We start from the raw sequence: 23,168 nt of genomic DNA on the forward strand, positions 1-23,168 counted from the left end.
GAAAGACTGAAACTTCTCAAAGAACATGCTACAAAATTATTAGGCTATCTCCCTAAAGTAAGTGAGATTTAACTCGAAGTGGGTTCCTCATGACCTCTACCAGTGGGGAAAACTATGGTATTAGGGTTACAGAAGGCCTGGGTTTTGCTCGCTTCTTGCTGTTACCAGGCAGCAGTGGGATCTTAGCCAGTCACTGAACAGCTCTAAAATGAGTTAGTCTTGGCATATTTCTAGAAGTATGAGCTAGATTTATTGAAATTAAATTTTAGTGATTCTTTTCTCCCCTTTCAGTGTAAGAGGTCTAAAACTAAACTACCCTAAAGCAATTGTGAGACTTTGTTTCTCAAAGGTGATACTGATTACAAGATTTTCCTTGCATGTCATTAATAACAATAACAGATACATGCTTGAACTGAGTCTGTGATAGAACTGCTCTACAATAAGAGGTTGTGTTATAACTAGGTAACCTGTTTTTAAAAGTTCTTCCAGAAGATAGCAAATTTTCATGTACATCTGAAATATTGTGACTATAACAACTGAGTTTCATAGGCCCTATAAACATCTGAACTCATGTAAATAGTTTCCATCCTTCAGATATAGAAATTATGCCATTTGATATTAAATTAGAAGAATTGAGTGCATCTTTTGTATTTAGTCCAATGCTAAGTAAGGAAGGAAAAAGAGAAACAAGTAATTATTGCCCACAGGACCTTATAGTTTAATTGTTTAAACAGGATTAATGAATACAAAATGATATATTAATGAAAAAAAGCCATATGGAATTGATAAATTCCATGAAATAGACTACACATTCTTGGAGAGTCTTGAGGCTTAGATATTTTTTATGGAAATAATTGTGGAGATGAAGAGTCTAGTAAACCAGATATCCTAAAGTAACTTTTATCCTTTAGGTTCTGATGGGCCCGACTGACCTAAATTATTCTTTAGATCCTTTAATTATAAGTACATACTTAAGTTCAGTTGATTTTAAAGAGCCTTTTACTGTAAGGGAAAAGAAAAGAGAATTTCAAAGGGCTAGTTTAAATGGCTTAACTCCAAACCTGGATTCTTTCCTACAAGATTGAATGTTTGGTGATTAGCCATAGAACTGAGGCAAGAGCCACTCCCATGCATGGATCTGGCAAAGCTCAGTCTCATCACCCTGTCCCCTCATACCATATTGTAGGGCTGTTTCCAGACAAGGGTAGGGTATAGTATAAATTCTTTTCCATTCACCCAATCCAAGCAGTAGTACTTATAATAGTAAAGTAGAAGAGTCCAGACTCCTGTGACACTTTTGACATTGGAACTGATAAATCAGAAATTAGGTTAGTCTAAGAATATTCAATATATACATCAAGTTGTAATTTCAGAAAATGATTTTCATAAATCTTGGAGATAACTACAAATTTCACATCTATATATAAGCATTAATGATATATTCTGGCATTCAGAGTAACAAAATATTTTTCTTGTAGGGAGTGTTCAAAAAAGAAGATGATATTGATATGCTCGGTGAAGAGTTTAGGAAAGCATATCAGAGAAGGAGTGAAATTTGTGAAGAGAAGTGATAACAAGATGTGGTAAAACCTGGGTTCTCTTGCATGTTACCACTAGATGTCAGTGTAACTCTTGTTTTCCAGTTCAGTGTTAGGACTCCATTGTCTATTTGGATTTTCTAAGATACGTCTAATTGTAAACAATTATCTATAAGAAAACATGCTTTCTGATAATTAAAATCCTGAATACTTTTAACTGAAAAATTGCTTTCAGTCAAAGTGTTTTTGTACTGATAATATGAATATCTGAGTTCTATACCATATTACAGCATTCTATATATAAACATAGTGTAGTCTAGGTTTGGCCTAACTTCTCCATACCACTGCTACTGTTCAGATTTTATGTATCCCCATTTGGGCTACAGTACTCTGTTTAGAATTCTAGGAACTTTACTATCACTTGGCTAGGGAAATAAGTGTTTAGAATTAATTTTGGTTTAAAGCATCTTTCTGAGCATGTGACAACATGGGGAGCAGACAGCCATCCAAAAGCCAAGGCCTCAGAAGAAGCCAACACCATCAGCCTTCCAGCCGTCAGAACTGTAAGACAATTTGTTATGGCAACCCTAGCAAACTAATACAAAGTGAAATCTTCACATTGTTTTTAAACATTAAGTATTTTTAAAAGTAACTTTTATGTCTTTTGTAAGGGAGAAGAAAAGTAATGTGCTTAATTGTTAAGAAATTAAAAGCAATTTCAGATAAACTACCATTTATGAAGTAGAGCTAAAGTTCCAAAACGTAAAATTTTCTATTCAAGTGTAGTTGAGAAAGGGCTAGTAGGTCATAAGAAAGAATCAAAAGTTAAATTTTTATTTATTTTATATTTCCCCCCAACCTAAATAAGGAATTCTTTGGAATTGTTTTAATTTCATTATCAAATATAGTCATTGCTTTAAGAGTAAAAATAATTCAAACCATTACAAGTTAAAATGTATATTCATTACATACTGTTGATTATAGAGACTAAATAAAGACCATTTAAGGATTTCCCCATTCAAGTGCCTTTAGAAACTCCTCTTCAGTGAAAGACAGCATCGTGGCAGCTTCAATATGCATCTGTTTTAAAAAAAAAAAAATCAATACTGTTTAATTTAGTATTAAGAGTAGACCACAGAAAATTTGTGTGTAGAATATGCTATCAAATTGTAAGCTATTGTAGAACTGTGTATTCTAAATCCAATAAACATATTTGAAATGGTAGTTATATTCATGGGTCACCTTTTTGTCCAGTGGTGGTACTGCACCAAATTACTATGAGAACAATTAATACTGCTAGCACCTACCCTTTGCAAAAATGAATTCCTCTTACTACCAAGTAACTCATGTAGAGGATGGAACAGTAGTGGTTTGGAATCAAGAGGCGAACCCATCCCCTAAGATAACAGCTATTTTTGTATATGGCATTTTGTAAATACAGTTAGGATACTCTCTAACTGGATACTCTTTTGTAAATACAGTTAGAGAGTATCCTAGGATACTCTTTTGTAAATACAGTTAGAGAGTATCCTAGGATACTCTTTTGTAAATACAGTTAGAGAGTATCCTAACTGTATTTACCAGTCTCATTTTTCACACTATTAATTTGCTTGCATGAAAATGTCTATTTGCTTGGGTGACATTATATATAAATCTTATATGTCATATGGAGATTAAACATATGGTTTAACTTTTTTAGGGTAGACTCACCTTCTGCCTTTTTAAAACATCAATTAATTTTAATTGCTTCTTAAACCCTATCATTAATTCTCCTTTTTGTTTTTCTAGCTTCTTGTTTTCTGATTTTAATGCTTCGATTTTTTTGTGTTCTTCAGTTGCTATATCCTGCAAAAGGAAAAAAAAAATACCATATACTTTTGTAGTCTTTTAATGGCAGAATTATAAAAACTATCATCACATCAGCAATGAAACCATTTCTTAACTGAAATATAAAATTTTTGGTAAAGTTCTCTTTGATAACTTTTATGAAGCATAGGTCTCACAGTTTGAAAAATGAATTCTCCTGATAGTAGCAAATAGAAATTCTGGACACAATTTTTAAAAACATTTGAAAGCACAGATGAGTAGTTAATAAGCAGAAACTGGAGGTGATATGATCCTTGAAAAAAAATAAAGCATATTGGTTGAGACCCACATTCAGCTGGCTTCTGAGATCACTTTCCAGTTCATGGGTTCACAGGAAATAGACCTGAAGCAAAAAGCAGCAGTCTTATTGGGCTCAGAAATGAGACAGCAGAGCTGCTGGGGTGGTACAAATTTCCAGGTAAGACAAGAGCCCCTAAAATCTGCAGACACCTAAATACCATGTGTAGAGTGAGATTCCAAGGAACCCAGTGAAGGCAACAGCTGTGGTCTAAAGAGCCAAGGAAAGAATTCTACCACTGCCCAAGATGGAAGACTGAGTTTGTAGTCCTGGTAGAAATTACGTGGATGAGCTCTGAAGTAATTTAGACAATGCAGAAAGAGGATCGGTAAATTTTAAGACAGGTCAGTAGCAGTTACTTAGTACAGAAAGATCTTATACAGTAAGTCTTCAACGTCATCAACAGGTTCTGTGACTTTAAGTGAAATGATAATATAACAAAACCAATTTCAGCATAGGCTAATTGATATAAATAAGAGTTAAGTACTTAAGGCATCTCATTAACATAATGAAACATTATTCAAGGAGCTGCTATACTTAAAAATGTTAATCTCATGCAAAAGGAAGTACCAGAAGGAAATCTGAATCACATACACACACGAAGTACCAGAAATAGCAACATGGTAAATATATTTTTAATTTCTTTAAAAAATAATTGAGAGTGATGTCAGCAAGATGGCAGAGTAGGGAGATCTGGGCCCTTGTTCCCCAAGGAACACCCATGGAAATACTGACTATACAGACCAGTGTAGCATTATGAGGACTCTAGAAGCCAATTAAGCAGCAGCAACCAAGCAAAAGCTACATTCAAAGGAGAAGATTTCATGGCATTTATGTTCACCCTTTCACCTCCCAGGCATAATAGAAAGAAGCCTCTCAGTTTTCAGATCCTCCCTTGGGATGGAAAGAAAAGTAGAACTTGGTTGTTATGTTCTGACTTGTCTGAGGGCTGTCTAAGGGGCTGGTTTCTGTCTTGCCTGACTCAGAGCACTGATGGAATGGTGGCATAATTTGGATAGCAGCTTGGAGACTGCTGAAAGCAGCGGTGGGTCCTGCTAGACACATGAGGGCTGCAGAGGTCTACAGAACCACACAGCTGCCTAGAGGCAGGAGATTATGGGCAGAGGAATAAAACACAACATCTAAGGCTCTGAAAATAAGCAGACTGAGGACTCTTAGGAAATTAAGACATTTAAATGAGATACAAAGCAGCTTTTAAGACATAGAGAAAAAAATTAACAAAATGTCAACAGGAAGTTCTTCCCTATTATAGTGATTACTTGAAATATGGATGGATTAATAAAAACAAGACCAACTACATTACATGTAGAGAGATCTACAGATTTGGTGCAATTCCTATCAAAATTCCAATTTTACAGAAATATAAAGAGCCATCCTAATATTCATATGAAATCTCAAGGGCCCAAAAATAGCTAAATAATCTTGAAAATGAATAACAAAAGTAGAGGTCTCTCACTTCTTAATATCAAAACATTTCAAAGCTAATGTAATCAAAACAGTGGTACTAGCATAAAGACATATAGACCAATGAAATAGTCCAGAAGTAAATCTTCACATATAAGATCAAATGATTTTTGACAAGGGTGCCAGGACCATTCACTGGTGAAGGACAGCCCCTTAAACTGCTAGGAAACTGGATATCTCAATGTAAAAGAATGAAGTTGTACCTCCCATCTAATACTCTATACAAAACTTAACTCAAATTTGGTCAAAAATCTAAATGTAAACCTTGAAACTATGAATTAGAAAACACAGGGAAATGGTTCATGACATTGGATTTGGTTGTGATTTCTGGGTATGATGACAAAGCACAGACAACAAAAGAGAAACTGGACTACGTCAAAGGACACAACAGTGTGAAAAGGAAACCTACAGAATAGAAAATATTTGCAAATCATGTATCTGATGAGGAGTTAATATCCAGAATATATAAAGAACGCATACAAATCAATATCAAAAAACAAAAAACAAAAAATGGGCAAAAGACTTGAATGGACATTTTTCCAAAAAGATATGGCTAACAAGCAGTAATCTTTAGGGAAATGCAAATCAAAGCCACAATGAGACACCACCTAATAAACCTTAGGGTGAGTACTATCAAAAAACCAGAAAATAACAAGTGTTGGTGAGGATATGAAGAAATATGAATCCTTGTGCCCAATTGGTGTGGATGTAAAATAGTTAAGCCACTATGGAAAAACAGTATGGTAGTTCTTCAAAAAATTGAAAAAGATTTATCATATGATCCAGCAATCCCACATCTGGGTATATACCCAAAATAATTGAGTCTCAAAGAGGTATTTGTACACCCAAGTTTATAGCAGCATTATTTACAGTACCCAAAAGGTGGAAGCAACCCAAGTGTCTATCAACCAATGAACAAAATATAGATATACATATAATAGAATATTATTCAGCCTTAAAAAGGAATTCTGACACATGCCACAACATGGATCAACGTTACAGACATTATACTAAGTGAAATAAGCCAGTCACAGAGACAAATACTATATGATTCCACTTATGTGAGATATCTAGAGTAGTCAAAATCAAAGAGACGGAAAGTAGAATGGTGTTTGCCAGGAGTTGAAAGAATGGGGAATTGTTGTTTAATGGACTTAAGAGTTTCAGTTTTTGCAAGATGAAAAAAGAGTGCTGGTGTTTGGTTGCACAACAGTGTGAATATATGTAACACTACTGAATTGTATACTTAAAAACACGAGGGTAGAGTGACGTCAGAATCATAGCAGAGTGAGAGATGTCCCCGGATCTCTCCTCTTGAAATAGTAAGCTGATCATCTAAAACTCAATAACACCCAACTTGCACACAAGCACATCTGAGCAAGTGATCTGCGCCTAAGAACTAGAAGTTATAGAAGCATGGGAGTCTTGGGGGTAGATTGAGAGGAACAAAGAAGCTGCCTCTTGCAGCCAGAGCGCTTCCTGCAAGGGAAGAAGGTGTGGCTGGTTCCTTGAACAGCCCTGCCTGAGGGATCTGTGAGCTCCACATAGTGGAGTCCAGGGATCAGGACAGAAAGCAAAGTGGGAACCAAGTGCAGAAGGGCAACAGCTGGGTCTTAGTAGCCACAGCTCTAAAGTATAAGGCTGAGACATGGAGACTAGCAGCAACCCCCACCCACCAATCCAGAGCACACTTTCTCTCCACCTCATATTCTCCAAGACCAAACACCATGAAGCCCTAGGGGAATCTGAGCAAATGCTACCAAAACTGTTGCTAACATTGACAGGGACTGAGACTTAGAGTAGAAACTGTGATTGAATATTTATAGGATAAAAAGGCATTACTGTCTCAAAACAGGGATCCAAGAGGCTTGGACGCCACCTACTAGAAATCAAAAGAAAAACACCTTAGCAACAGGCTAAAGAGAGACCTCTATTTAGTAAATCTTTTCTGAGGGAAAAAAAAAAAAAGAATTCACTCCCATTAATGCCCAGGTGGAGAAATAGTCCATCGAACACCATAGAGAACCAAAGTGACAAGGCAGCTCAGAAAGAAAGAAAAATCTTCAGAGAATAAGCTTAAAGACATAGAAATATGCAACTTAAGTGGCAAAGAATTCAGGATTGTACTTCTGCAAAAACTCAATGAGATCTAAAATAACTCAGCTCAACAATTCCAGGAGTTGAGAAAAAAATCAGAACAGCAGAATGAAGTTTTTACCAAGGAGATTGAAACCCTAAAAAAGAACCAAAAAGAACTTCTGGAGATGAACACACTATGCAATAAAAAATGAAGTAGCAAGCTTAGGAAACAGTTGACCAAATAGAGGAAAGGATAAGTGATATTGAAGATAGAAATCTAGAAATAATTCAGAAGAAAGAAGAAAAATAAAAGAAAAATGAAAATTAATGAAAGAGAAATATAAGAACTAGCTGACAGCATCAGGAAAGGAAACAAGAATAATGGCTATTCCAGAAAGAAAAGAAAAGAAGAAGGGATCAGCATATTCAGACAAATAGTTGACAAGAATTTCCCAAATCTAAGGAATGAACTGGAGCTTCAAATCTAAGAACTAAATGAACACCCAAAAAGGCCTATCCAAGACATATTATATTAAAATGATCATAAACTAATGACAAAGATTTTTCAAGAAAACCAGGGAAAAGAAGACAGTAACTTATAAAGGAAAACCATTTAGACTATTCAGACTTCTCAGCACAAATCTTATAAGAAAAAAATGGAACCAAACATTCCAACTATTAAATGAAAAGAATTACCAACCAAGAATAATGTATCTGGCAAAGCTCTCCTTTAGAGATGAAGGAGAAATAAAGACCTTTACAGACATACAAAAGTTGAGAGAATTCTCCACTATGAGGCCTGCATTATAGGAAATACTGAAAGGGGTCAACCCACCTAAACAAAATGACAAAAAAATACGTAACTACGAGTAAGGCGACTGGCAGGCAGACAGAAGCAGAGTAGTGCAACCCTTATCAAGAACAGGGCATTATAAGCTTAAACAATAAGAGAATTGGTATTGCAAGATAAAAATGAACATTCAGCATACATAGGGACAATTTGAGACGACAGTAACAAAAAGGGAGGATTCAAAGGTCCACATTCACAAAGGGGAATGGAGATAAGGCACACGCAGAAGAAAATGGACTAATATATATATATCCTTTACATATTCATAATGGTAAACACATGCCAAAGATTCAGAACTGAAGTATATAACATAAAACAAGAAGGAGCAGAGGGAAAACCCACAAAAATAAACCAAATTAAAAAAATGGAAACACAAGGACAAGGAAGCAATAGAAACACCAACCTACTAGAAAACAAAAGATAAGATGGCTATAAGAAGACTGACCTCCTATTTCAATAATTACCCTAAATTTAAATTGACTGAACTCACTAATAAAAAGGCAGAATTGTAGATTGGATCAAAAAACAAAAGCCAACCATATGCTGCCTCCAAGAGACACATCTCAGTTCTAAAGACATACAGACACAAAGTGAAAGGGTTGAAAATGACATTTCAAGCAAATGGCATTCAGACAAGAGAGTAGCAGTACTAATATCAGACGAAATGGACTGAGGGACACTTCGTAATGAGAAAGTGAATCATACACCAAGAAGACATAACACTTATTAAAACCTATGCTCCCAATCAGGGAGCCCCAAAATGTACAAAGCAAGTACTAACAGAACTAAAAGGAGAAACAGAACAAAACAATATCATAGTAGGGGACCTAAATATTGCACTGTTGGATATGTACGGACAATCCAACAGAAAATCAATAAGGAAATAACATCCTTAAATGACACATTAGACAAACTGGACATAATTGACATTTATAGAGTCTTTCATCTCAAAAAAAGCTGCTTATACATTCTTCTCTCGTGCACGTGGAATATTCTCAAGGACTGACCACATACTGGGACACAGAGATAACCTCAACAAATATAAGAGGGTTGAAATCACAATAACCATATTCTCAGCATAATTCTTTGAACTGGAGGTCAGCTGTAAAAAGAAAGCAGGAAGAACCACAAACACATGGAGATTAAACAACATGCTACTAAAGAATGACTGGGTCAGAGAAGAGAGAAAGAGATCAAGAGATCCATAGAAACGAATGAAAATGATAGTACAACATTAGCAAAACTTGGGACACACGGCAAAAAGCAAAAGTGGTCATAAGAGGAAACTTCATATCATTACAGGCCTACCTCAAAAAAACAAGAACAAGTCCAAATAAACAACCTAATACTTCATCTTGAAAAACTAGAAAAAGAACAAATGAATCCTAAAATGAGAAGGAAAGAAATAATCATAATTAGAGAATTAAATGAAATTGAGAACAAAACAACAACAACAACAAATAGAAAAAAGTAAATGCAACAAAGAACTGGTTCTTTGAGAAGGTTAATAAAATTGACAACCCCTTGGCTAGATTTACTAAATAAAACAGAGAAAGGACACAAACAAAATCAGGGATAAAAGGAAATTATGACTGACATTGCAGAAATATAAAGGATCATATTAGAATACTATAAAAAGTATATAACACTAAATTTAATAACCTAGAAGAAATAGACCAGTACTTAGAAAAATACAACCTTCCTAGACTGTACTTAGAAAAATACAATCTTACTAGATTGAATCAAGAAGAACTGGAAAATCTAAATAGAACTATCAGCAGTATGGAAATTGAAACAATCATTAAAAACCAGATGGCTTCACCAGTGAATTCTACCAAACATTCAAAGAAGATTTAATACCTATTTTCCTCAAACTCTTCCAAAAAATTTAAGAGGAGGCAATACTTCCTAATTCACTTTATGAGACCAATATTACCCTGACACAAAACCTGGTAATGATAACACAAAAAAAGAAAACTACAAACCAATATTTCTTATGAACACAGATGCAAAAATCCTAAATAAGATACTAGCAAACTGCATACAACAACAAATTAAAAACATACATCATGATCAAGTGGGCTTCATCCTGGGGCAAAGGGATGGTTTAACATATGCAAGTCAATTAATGTGCTACACCATATAAACAAAATAATAATCATATGATATCAATAAATGCAGAAAAGCCTTTTGACAAGATACAACATCCATTTATGATCAAAACAGTTACAAAAATAGGTATAGAAGGAAAGTAGCTTAACATAATAAAGGCCATATATGACAAACCTTCAGCCAACATTATACTTAATGGTGAAAAACTAAAAACTTTTCTTCTAAGATCGGGAACAAGACAAAGCTGTCCACTATCACCACTGTTATTCCATATAACATTGGAGGTCCTAGCTAGTGCAGTCAGGCAAGAGAAAGAAAAGGCATCAAAATAGGAAAGGAAGAATATTGATTCTCTATATAGAAAACCCTAAAGACTCCAAAAGAACACTACTAGAAACAATAAGCAAATAAAGTCTCTAGATAGAAAAATAATTCCTTTTGCAACTGCAACAAAAAGAATAAACCTAACGAAACATGTGAAGGACCTATATAATGAAAACTATAAGACTCTTTTTAAAAGAAATTGAGAAAGACACAAAGAAATGGAAAGATATTCTGTGTTCTTGGATTGGAAGAATCGACAGTTTAAATGATCTTATTACTTAAAGCATTATACAGATTTAATACAATCCCCATCAAAATCCCATCGGCATTTTTTAAAGAAATAGAACAAAAAAATCATCAGATTTGTATGGAAGCACGAAAGACCCTAAATCACCAAAGCCATCTTGAGAAAAAAGAACAAGGCTGGAGGCATCACTCTGCCCAACTTCAAATTATACTACAAAGCAACAGTAATCAAAACGACATGGTATTGGCAGAAAAGACACACAGAACAGTGGAACAGAATTGAGAGTCCAGAAATAAACCCCCATTTATAGGCACAAATATTCTGACAAAAGAGCTAAAAACATACAATGGAGAAAGGAAAGTCTCTTCAATAAATGGTGCTGGGAAAACTGGAGAGCCACTGCAAAAGATAGAAACTACACTGTTGTCTATCACCACACACCAAAATTAACTCAAAATGGATTAAGGACCTGAATATAAGACCTGAAACAACAAATTGCATAGAAAAACAGGAACTAAATTCATGGACCTTGGTCTTAAAGATTTTATGAATTTGACCTTAAAGGCAAGGGAAGTAAAAGCAAAATTAAATGAATGAGACTACATCAAACTAAAAAGCTTCTGCATGGTGAAAGAAACCGCCAACAAGGCAAAGAGGCAGCCATCCGTATGGGAAAATATATTTGCAAGCAACACCTCCAAAAAGGGCCTAATATCCAAATATACAAGGAACTCATACGATTCGTTATCAAAAAAATCCCAAACAATCCAGTAAGAAATTTGCAGAGAACCTAAACAGATACTTCTCCCAAGAAGACATAAAAGTGACCAACAAATATATGAAAAGATGTTCAACTTTATTAGCTATTAGGTAAATGCAAATCAAAACCACAATGAGATACCATCTCACACCTGTTAGAATGGCTATTAACAACAGGACAAGCAATAACAAGTGTTGGAGAGGATGGGGAGAAAAAGGAACCCTCATACACTGCTGGTGGGACTGCAAATTGGTAAAACCACTTAGAAAACTGTATGAAGGTTGGTTTAAAAACTAAGAATTGATCTACCATGTGATCCAGCAATCCTTTTTTTAGGTATTTATCCTGAAGACCCAAAAACATTTAATCGAAGATATTTGTACACCGATGTTCATAACAGCATTATTCATGGTGGCCAAGAAATGGAAGCAACTGAAATATCCTACAATAGTTGATTGGATAAAGATGTGGCACATATATACAATGGAATATTACTCAGCTATTAGAAGAAATGAAACACTGTCATTTGTGACAGCATGGATGGATCTTGAGATAATCATGCTAAGCAAAATAAGCCAGACAGAAAAAGCTGAAAACCACATGATATCACTTATATGTGTGATATAAATCTAAAAGCAACAAACAAACATGACAAACAAAGACACATGGACAATAGGTTAGTGGTTACCAGAGGGTGGGGGAAAGGGGAGGAAGTAGGGATAAAAGGGGTCAAATATGTGGTGACAGAAATCTAACTATGGGCAGTGAACACAAAATGCTATATATGACTTACTACTGAATCGTACACTCAAGACTTATTGGATTTCATTAATGTCACCATAATAAAAGAAAATAAATAAATGTACACACACAAACAAGAGGGTAAATTTTATGTGTAGTATACCACAATTAATTTTTTTTTAATTTAAAAAGTGAATAAATTGTTTAAAGCAAAGAAAAACAATGTAGTGTGGAGTCTGTGTATAATTAAAATGTATGACGACAATAGCAAGAAGGGCAGAAGAGAGTAAATGGAAGTATACTGCAAAAAGGTTCTTACATTATTTATAAAATGCTATAATACTTGAAGGTACACGAGTTGAAAATATGTATGATAAATACTAAAATGTGCACATAAAAATAAGTGGAGATAATGAGCCAAAAAAGACAACAGAGAATCATTTTAAAAATATCGAAAAGGAGGAGAAAACAAAAGAAAAAAATTGGAATAAAAAATAAATAGCAAGGTAATAGAATTGAACCTAACATGTTAATAATCACATTAAATGCAATGGTCTAAATATCCCAATTAAAAAGTCAGAGACTGTCAGATTGGATTTTTTAAAAGAAAAAGAGAAACAACTATATGCTGCCTACAAGGAGATAACAGAGTTTCAAGTAAAAGTATGGAAAAAGATAAGCTAACATTAATTAAAAGAAAGCTGAAGTTACCTAATAGCTAACAAAATACATATTAGAACAAAGACTTTTGTCAAGAATATAAAGTTATGTCACAATTCAACAACAATCTTAAACGTTAATCTACCTAATAACAGGCTCCAAAGTATCTGATGCAAAAATTGACAAGGGGAAACAGATCCAGTTATATTCAAAGATTAGCATCCCTCTCTTAATCACTGATAGAACACGTAGACAGGAAATATGTAAAGATACAGAAGACATGAACATTATCAAGCATCTTGGAATAATTGATATTTATAGAATACTCCACCCAATAAATGCAGACGATACATTATTTTCAAGGGTAGATGGCACATTTACCAATATAAATCATATTCTGGGCCATAAAATAAGTCTGTATAAATTTACAATGATTCAAATAAAACCAAATACATTATATGTCCACAATGGAATTAAATTAAGAAAGGTGTCTGGAAAAATCTACAAATATTTGTGAAGTAATGTGCTTGTAAATAACAGGATTTAAAAAAGAAATCAAAAAGAAAATTAGAAAGTATTCTAAATGGAATGAAATATGACAAATCAAAATCTGTAGGATATAGTTAAAGGAATGCATAGAGGAAACTTTACAATATTAAATAGTTATGTTAGGAAAAAGGTTTCAAATCAGTAGTCTTTGCTTCCATTTTAAGAAATGAGGAAAAGAACAAATTGAACCCAAAGTAAAGAGAGGGAAGGAAATAATAAAGAGAAGAAATCAATGAAAAACAAAAACAGTAGAGGAAAATCAATGACACCAGATTTAGTAAGCCTCTAGTAAGACTGATTAGGAAAAGAAGAGGATACAGTTATCAATATCAAGAATGAAAGAGGGAAAAATCCCATGAGAATGTAAGAGGAACATCACTATAAATTCTACAATTATGCAAAGGACAATAAAGAAATAATGTAAAAAAATGCCAGTAAAGTTGACAACATAAAATGGACAGATTCCTCAAAAGACATACCCAAATCACACAATAAGAGACAAACAGCTCTATATAGAATATTTCCATGCCAGTAAAAGAAATTGAATTTGAAATCTAAAATCTTTCCACATTAAGAATTTATTTTTGAAAGAGTTAAACAAAAATTTTTTAAAAAAAGAAAACCAGTGAAGAATAACAGGGATCACATGTAGCCTACAAAACCTAAAACAGTTATTAGCTGGTCCATTACAGAAAAAGTTTGACTATCCTTGGCCTGTGTAGAAATCTGAAGACTCTAAAATAAGTGACTTCAGCAAAGTTTCAAGATACAAATTCAGTATAAAAAAGTTGTGTTTCTCAATTCTAGCAACAACTAGAAATTGGAATTTAAAAAATTTATAATAAAAAAATGAATTACTAAGAGATAACTTTGAAAAATATATACTGAAAACTATAAAAATGTGATTAGAGAAAATAAAGGCATAAATAAGCAGATATTCTCTATTCATGATATGAATGACAATATTACAATGTCACTTTTCCCCAAATTGGTCTACAGATTCAATGCAATGTCAATCAAAACTCCAACAGGATTTTTTTTTAGAAACTAGCAAGGTGATTCTAAAATGTATATGTAAGTGCAGAGGACCTAGAATAGTCAAGCAGTTTATGAAAAGAACAAAATCATACTATGTGATTTTTAAGATTTTTTTATAAAGGTTTAAGAATCAAGATAGTGAATTATTAGCATAAAGATAGACATACAGATCAATGGAAAACATAGATTCCAGAAATAGATCCACACCTATCTGGGCAACTGATTTTCAACAAGGTGCCATGGCAATTCAATGATGAAAGGATAACCTTTTGAACAAATAGCGCTGCACATATGCCAATAATTAATCCTAACCTTTATATCATACACAAAACCTCAATTACACATAAAAGCTCAAACTCTACAACATCTGTAAGCAAATCTTAGTGATAATTTAAGTTTAGCAAAGTATTCTTAAATAGGACACAAAAAGCATAAATTGTAAAAGAAAAATAATAGATTGGTCTTCATTAAAATTTAAAACTTTGCTCTTCAAAAAAACTGTTAAAAATAAAAGGCAAGGGATATTTGCAAAGCATATATCTAACAAAAGACATATATAAAGAACTTTTAAAATGTGTTTATAATAAATCGACTCAATTTAAAAAAATAAACCAAGGAGAGAAAAACTAAGGAAATATGAAAATATGATTTTAGTTAATAATGTTATTGATTCACTTATTAACCATAACAAATGTACCATACTAATGTATATCTTAGTAGCAAAAGAAACTGTAGATTATAGAAACACTATACTAACTTCACAATTTTTATGTAAATCTAAAACTGTTCTAAAAATTAAAGTTCATTAAAAAAATTCTAAATGAAATAAAGACTTGTACAGACATTTTGCCAAAGATATCATGACTCTAGTGAACAATCAATGGATCAAAGAAGAAATTAAAAAGGAAATAAAGCATCTTCAGGCAAATAAAAATGGAAACAACGTCCAAAACTTGTGGGATGAAGCAAAAGAAGTTCTAAAAGGGAAGCACATTGCATAAATGCCTACATTAATATAAAAAAATCTCAAATAAAAAACAATCTGTGTTAATGGATGGGAAGAATTAATATTGTTAAAATGTCCATACTATTAAAGTCATCTATAGATTCAATGCAATCCTTATCAAGATTCCAGTGGCATTTTTTTTTTAAACAGAAGTAGAAAAGCAATCCTAAAATTTATATGGAACTACAAAAGACTCGAAATAGCCAAAGGAATCCTGAGAAAGAATAACAAAGGAGAAGACACTACACTTCCTGATTTCAAGGTACATAAAAAGCTATATATATCAAAATAGTATGGTACTGGCATAAAAACAGAAACACAGATCAATGAAACAGAATCAAGAGGCCAGAAATTAACCCATGACCATATGATCACCTAGTATTTGACAAGGGAGCCAAGAATACACAATGGGGAAAGGATAACCTTTTCAATAAATGGTGATGGGAAAACTGGATATTCACACGTAAAATAATGAAACTAGACTCCTATCTTACACTACCCACAAAAATTAACATGAAATGACTAAAGACTTAAATGTAAGACCAGATCATAAATCTCCTAGAAGAAACATAGGAGAAAAGCTTCTTGACATGAGTCTTGGCAATAATATTTTGGATATGACAGCTAAAGCATAAGCAACAGAATGAAAGATGAACAAGTAGGATTACATCCAAATAAAAAGCTTCTTCACAGCAAAAGAAATAATCAACAAAATGAAAAGGCAACCTATAGAATGGGAAAAAATATTTGCAAACCATATATCTGCAAAGGTTAATGTTCAAAATGTATAAAGAACTCTTAACAACTCAAAAGTAAAAAACCAAATAATCCAATTTAAAAATAGGCAATAGACCAGAACACGCATTTTTCTTAAGAAGATATACAAATAGCCAACAGGTACATGAAAAGGTGCTGAACATCACTAGGGAAATGCACATCAAAACCACAATAAAATATCACCTCACTCCTCTTTGAATGGCTATGATCAAAAAGACAGCATATAACAAATGATGAAGATGTGGGGGAAAAAAAAACCCTTTGTGTACTGTTGGTGGGACTGTACATAGTATGACCACTATAGAAAACAGTTTGGAGGCTGCTCAAAAATTAAAAATGGAACTACCATATGATTGATGAGAAACTTTCCAAACCTATGGAAGGAGCTGGACACTCAAATTCAAGAAGCTAACAGAACTATTTCAGTGCAAAATGACCTCGTCCAAGGCAACTATATTAACGCTCTCAAAAGTTAATGACAAAGAATTCTCAAGGCAGTTAGGGAAAAGAAGATAGTAACCTATAAAAGAAACCGCATTAGATTATCACTGGTTTTTCAGTAGAAACACTTCAAGCCAGGAGAGAATGGAATCAAATATTCAAATATTATAAGAGAGAAATCACCAGCAAAGAATAATATATCTGACAAAGTTTTGATGGGGAAATAAAGGATTTTCCAGACAAACAGAAGCTGAGGAGATTTACCACTATAAGACCTGCATTACAGTACATGCTGAAAGGATGTTGCTGAAACAAAAGGCAAAAGGATACAAAACTGTGAGATGACAAAGACAGAAGCAGGCAATTACAATTTTTGTTCACCTTTTTAACAAAGGTTAAAGGTGGTAAAAGTATTTAAAAAAAAAAAGCTACTGCAATTTGGAAATGAATGCACAGCATAAATTGGGATAATTTGTGACAACAAAAAAAACACAAAAGGGGAGGGGGAAAAAACTGAATTTGCACAGGTCAATGGAAATTAGATGCAATAAGAAGAAAAGAGGCTATTATATGTATGGAACTTTTTTTCTGTGTAGACATACTGGTAACCACAAAACAAAAATCTAGAATGGAGACACATTACATAAAAGAGGAAATGGAGGGAAAAAATCATAGAATACCACAAAACTAAAACAGCAGAGAGAAACACAAGGAAAAGAAACAATCGAGGCATAGAACAACTAGAAAACAAAAAGTGGCTATAGGAAGCCCTCAAATATCAATAGATCTCATATACCAAGTCCTCATATATCAATAAATCTAAATGTAAATGGACTGAATTCATTAATTAAAAGGCACAGAGTAGCAGGATGGATTTAAAAAACAAGACCCAACTATATGCTGCCTTAAGAAGACTCATCTCAGCTACAAAGATAAACACAGAGTCAAAGTAAGTAGATGATACTCTAAGGAATCCAGAGGAAGCAGCTGTAGCTGCATTTATGTCAGATAAAATACATTTCAAGATTAAAAAGGTAACAAGAGAGACATTTTATAATGATAAAGACAATACATCAAGAAGACATAAAACTTATCAATACATGTACATCCAATATATATGAACCAAAATATATAAAGAAATTACTAACAGAACAAAAGGGAGAAACTGACAAAAACACAATTAAAAACACAATTAAATACCCCATTGACAGCAATGGATAGATGATCCAAACAGAAAATAAATAAATAAATATCAGCCTTAAATGATGTATTAGACCAAATGGACATAATCAATATGTACAAAGCTTTTCATCCTAGAACATCATAATATACATTCTTCTTTAGTGCATATTGAACACTCTCAAGAACAGACTATGTTAGAGCACAAAACTAGCCTCCATAAATTTAAGATTGAAATCATACCGACATATTCTTTGACCACAACAGTTTGACACTCAAAGTCAACTGCAGAAAGAAAGCTGAGAAAAACAAATATGTAGAGATTAAACAACATGCTACTGAACAACTACTGGGTCAAAGAAGAAATACGAGATCAAAAGATACATAGAGACAAATGAGAACAATAATACGACGTATCAAAATTTTGGGGATGCAACAAAAGCAGTACTAAGAGGAAAATTTATAGAATTACAAACCTACCTCAAGAAACAGGGAAAATCTCAATCTAACGTTTTACTTTAAAGAACTAGAAAAAGAACAAATGAAACCCCAAATTGATAGAAAGAAAAAAAATAATAAAATTTGGAGCAGAATTAAGCAAAATAGAGAAAAAGACAGTAGAAAAAATTAACACAACTAAGAGCTGATTTTTTGAAGATTAATTGACAAACCTCTGGCAAGACTCACTAAGGGAAAAAGAGAAAAGACTCAAAATTAGAAATGATAAGGAGAAGTTACAATGTATACCAAAGAAATACAATGGATTATACAAGAATACTATGAAAGGCTATATGCCACCATATTCAATAACCTAGAAGAAATGGATAAATTGTTTGAAATATATAATGTTCCCAGACTGAATCATGAAGAACTGGAAAATCTAAATAGACTGATCAATAGTAAGAAAATCGAAAGTCATCGAAAACCTTACAAAGAACAAAAGTCCAGTACCAGATGGCTTCACTTGTGAATTCTACCACAGATTGAAAGACTATTTAACACCTATCCTTCTCAAACTTCCAAAAAGCTGAAAACAAGGCAAAATCTCCCAATTCATTTTATGAGGCCAACATCACCCTGATACCAAAAACTAGCAAGGACAAAGAAAATTATAGTCAAATATCTCTGATGAATATAGATACACAAATACTAAACAAAATAATAGCAAATCGAATACAGCAATACATTAAAAGGATAATACATCACAATCAAGTGGAGTTCAACATATTGAAATCAATCAATGTGATTCACCACATTAACAAAATAAAGAAAAAATCATATGATCATATCAATAGATGCAGAAAAAGCATTTGACAAGATACATTAATGATTAAAATATTCAATAAAATGGTATAAAAGGAGAATACCTCAACATAATAAAGACCATATACCTCAATATAATAAAGACAAACCCTCAGCTACTATTATATACAATGGTGAAAAACTGAAAGTTTTTCCTCTAAGATCAGTAACAAGACTAGTAGGCCCATTCTCACCACTGTTACTCAAAATAGTCCTGGAAGTCCTAGTCAGAGCAATCAGGCAAGAGATAAACATAAGTCATCCAAATTTAGAATGAACACGTAAAATTGTTTCTTATTATAGTTGACATGATTCTATATATAGAAAACCCTAAAGACTCCACCAAAAATCTAGAAACAATAAACAGTAAAGTTGCAGGATATAAAATCAATGTACAAAAATCCATTGCATTCCTGTATACCAACTATAAAATATCAGAAAAAGAAATGCAATTTGCAATTGCAACAAAAAGAATTAAAATACCCAGGAATAAATTTAACAAAGGAAGTGAAGGACCTATACACTGAAAACTAAGAGACTTGAAAGGAATGGAAAGATGTTTTGTGTTCATGAATTGGAAGTTAAATGTAGTTAAAATGGCCATGTTATCTAAAGCAATGTACAGACTTAATGCAATCTCCATCAAAATCCCAATAACATTTTTTCAGAGAGATAGAACAAAAAAAATCAAATTTGTATGAAACCACGAAAGACCACCAAGAGCCAAAGCAATTCTAAGAAAAGGCAAATGTGTCACACTCCCTGACTTCAAATCATACCACAAAGAAACAATAATCAAAGCATTATGGTACTGGCAGAAAAACACACACAGAGACCAATGTAACAGAAATGAAAGCCCAGAAATAAATCAACACGTAAATGGAAAACTAATTTTCAACGAGGGAGCTGAAGACATACAATGGAGAAAGGAAAGCCTCTTCAATAAATGGTGGTGGGAAAATTGGAAAGCCACATGCAAAAGAATGAAACTACACTGCTATTTGACACCATACACAAAAATTAATTCAAAACGCATTAAAGACATAAATATAAGACTTGAAACAATAAAATACATAGAAGATACACAGGTACTAAATTATGGACCTTGGTCTTGGAGAGGCTTTTGTGAACTTGACCCCAAAGGCAAGGGAAGTAAAAACAAAAATAAATGAATGGTACTACATCAAACTAAAAAGCTTCTGCATAGCATAGGAAACCATCAACAAAAAGGCAACCAACCAAATGGGAGAAGATATTTGTAAACACCACCTCCGATAAGGGGCTAATATACAAAATATATAAAGAACACACAGAACTCAACAAAATAACAATCCAATTAAAAAATAGGCAGAGGACCTGAACAGATACTTTTCCCAAGAAGACAAACAAATGGCCAACAGACATATGAAAAGATGTTCAAATTCACTAACTATAAGAGAAATGCAAATCAAAATCACAATGAGATACCACCTCTCACCTGTTAGAATGGCTATTATCAATAAGACAAAAACAGCTGCTGGAGAGGATGTGGAAAAAAGGAACCCTCTGCTGGTGGGAATGTAAATTGGTACAGCCACTATGGAAAACAGTATGAAAGTTCCTCAAAAAATTAACAATAAAGCTACCACAGAGGGACCCAGCAATCCCTCTTCTGGGTATCTACCAGAACAATCTGCAAACATTTATTCATAAAAATATATGTACCCCTATGTTCATTGCAGCATTATTCACAGTAGCAAAGGCATGAAAACAACCTTAGTGTCCTCTGACAGATGAGTGGATAAAGAAGATGTAGTATATACAATGGAATACTGTTCAGTCATAAGAAAGAATGAAATGCTGTCATTTGCAACAACATGGATGGATCTTGAGAGTATCATGCTGAGTGAAATAAGTCAGATGGAAAAGGACAGGAAACATATGACTTCACTCATATGGGGGATATAAAACAGAAAGCAACAAACAAAACAAACAGACTGAGACACAGACAACAGTGTGGTGATTATCAGAGAGGAAGGCGATTGGGGGAGGATGAAGGTAAAGGAGGTCAAATACATGCTGAGACTAGATTTTGGGTGGTGAGCACACAGTGCAGTATACAGATGATGTATTATAGAATTGTATACTTGAAACTTATATAATGTTATTAACCAATGTCATCCCAATAAATTTAAGTTTTAGACAGGAGAATATAAGGAGAATTCAGTGAAAATAGAAAACAGAAAACAGAAAACCAAAAGTTGGTTCTTTGAAAAGATTAATTGATAAGGCATTAACAAAATTGATCAAGGGAAAAAACAACTCACAACAGCTAAATCTCAACATTATGCCTAGTGAAAGAAGTCAATCACAAAAGAAAACATTCTGTGCAATTCAGTTTATATGAAATTCAAGAACAGGAATATCAGAACAGTAGAATCTCTGAGAGGAGGATATAGTGCCTGGAAAGGACACAAGGTTACTTTTGGGGGGTGGTGAAAATATTCTATATATTGATTAAAGTGATAGTTACACAGATGTACAAAAGCCCCAAATCATAAAATTATACATGTAAAATATATGCATTTTATTGTATGGAAAGTAATTCAATAAAAAAAATTCACTCAATTCCTTTATGTCCCTCCAGCTCTACCCTTTAGCTAAGCTTCTTGAAAGAATTACATACACCCACTGTCTCCATTTTCTCACTTGTATTCATTTTTCATCCCCCTTGAATTTAGCTTCTTCCCTATCACTCTATCAAAACATTTCTAAGGTCACTTCTGTGTTACTGAACCCAGCCAATTTTTTCAGTTCTTATAGAACTTGACCACTCCTCAGTAGTAGTCGACAATGTTGATGACTTCTTTGGAAATATTGTACAGGAACTTTTCAAGGTTCAGCTCTGGGCTCTTGCATCGCTCCTCTTAATCTTGTCTTCCTAGTCACTAGTGGCTTCTGCTACAATCTCTGGGCAGGCTTCTCCCCTAAATCTTCATATTCCCCCTTGGATTTCTTGGAGTATCTTCAAATTTAACATGGTTTGAAACAACTCAGTCTTCTTCCTCGAACTTATTTGTGTTGCTTATTTCAGTGAATGGCCCCACATATCTAGTTCTGAAGACTAGAAGTCAAAACATCCCCCCTTAAGCTTCCTTTTCTCATGATCCCATATATAGTCCATCATCATATCCTAGTGATATTCACTCCTAGGTGTATGTTTCAATACTGCTTTCTCTCCATTTCTACCACTAACAGTTTAATCCAAGCTACATCATCATGTCTCACATAGTTACTCTTAACCAGTCTATCTGCATTCATTCTGGCCTCCTTGCAATCAATTCTCCACTCTTCAAACAGAGAAATACCTTCCAGATGCATATCTGATCACGGCATAGTCTCCCCTAATGCTTTTCAAAATGGCCATGTAGTGGCTTTGCATTGCTTTTTGGATAAAATGGAAAATACTTAACATGACCTGAAAGACCTAGATGGTTTGGCCTTTACCTATATTTGAAGTCTCACTGTATAACACTCCCTTCACATCCATTCCTGCCTTTTATTGCCTTCTGTTCTTTCCTGCCATAGAGCTATTTTTTACATACTAGTCCTTGTGTCCACAACCTCTCCCTGGCACATAACTCCTATATGTTATTAAGATCTTAGTTTAACATTATATTTTTAAAAAGCATTCACTGACCTGGTTACCTGCTTAAAGCACCATGTACCCGCATCATGGCATTTATTACAGTTGCCCTTTACTTTTGTTTGATGAATTGTCTAAATGACATCCAATTTCTTCACTCATAAGGTGCATGACTACTAGGACCACATTTATTTTTTATCACTTTTACATCTCTAGCCTCTAATAAAGATCTGGCAGGCACCTAGCAGGCCTCATAAATATTTCTATCAAATGTCCTGTTTTTAAGTAGAA

The 23,168-nt window shown here is 33.6% G+C and overlaps 2 protein-coding genes across 3 annotated transcripts in view; one reads left to right on the forward strand and one right to left on the reverse strand.

Moving 5' to 3' along the window:
- The window catches only part of MNS1 (meiosis specific nuclear structural 1), a 33,959-nt gene extending 31,197 nt beyond the window's left edge, over positions 1-2,762 (forward strand). Inside the window, exon 10 of the mRNA XM_011363439.2 lies at positions 1,479-2,762. Coding sequence (XP_011361741.1) covers positions 1,479-1,571 — 93 coding nt within the window. The 3' untranslated portion in view covers positions 1,572-2,762. The remainder of the gene's footprint in view (positions 1-1,478) is intronic.
- Positions 2,347-23,168, reverse strand: part of TEX9 (testis expressed 9) — a 59,820-nt gene continuing 38,998 nt past the window's right edge. For both annotated transcript variants that reach the window (XM_011363441.2, XM_011363440.2), the window contains 2 exons: positions 3,249-3,383; positions 2,347-2,618 (listed from right to left, as the gene is read on the reverse strand). In XM_011363441.2, the coding sequence (XP_011361743.1) occupies positions 2,541-2,618; positions 3,249-3,383 (213 nt within the window). In that variant the 3' untranslated portion in view covers positions 2,347-2,540. The remainder of the gene's footprint in view (positions 2,619-3,248; positions 3,384-23,168) is intronic.

Source organism: Pteropus vampyrus, unplaced genomic scaffold, assembly GCF_000151845.1.
Source record: "Pteropus vampyrus isolate Shadow unplaced genomic scaffold, Pvam_2.0 Scaffold85, whole genome shotgun sequence".
NCBI lineage: Eukaryota > Metazoa > Chordata > Mammalia > Chiroptera > Pteropodidae > Pteropus > Pteropus vampyrus.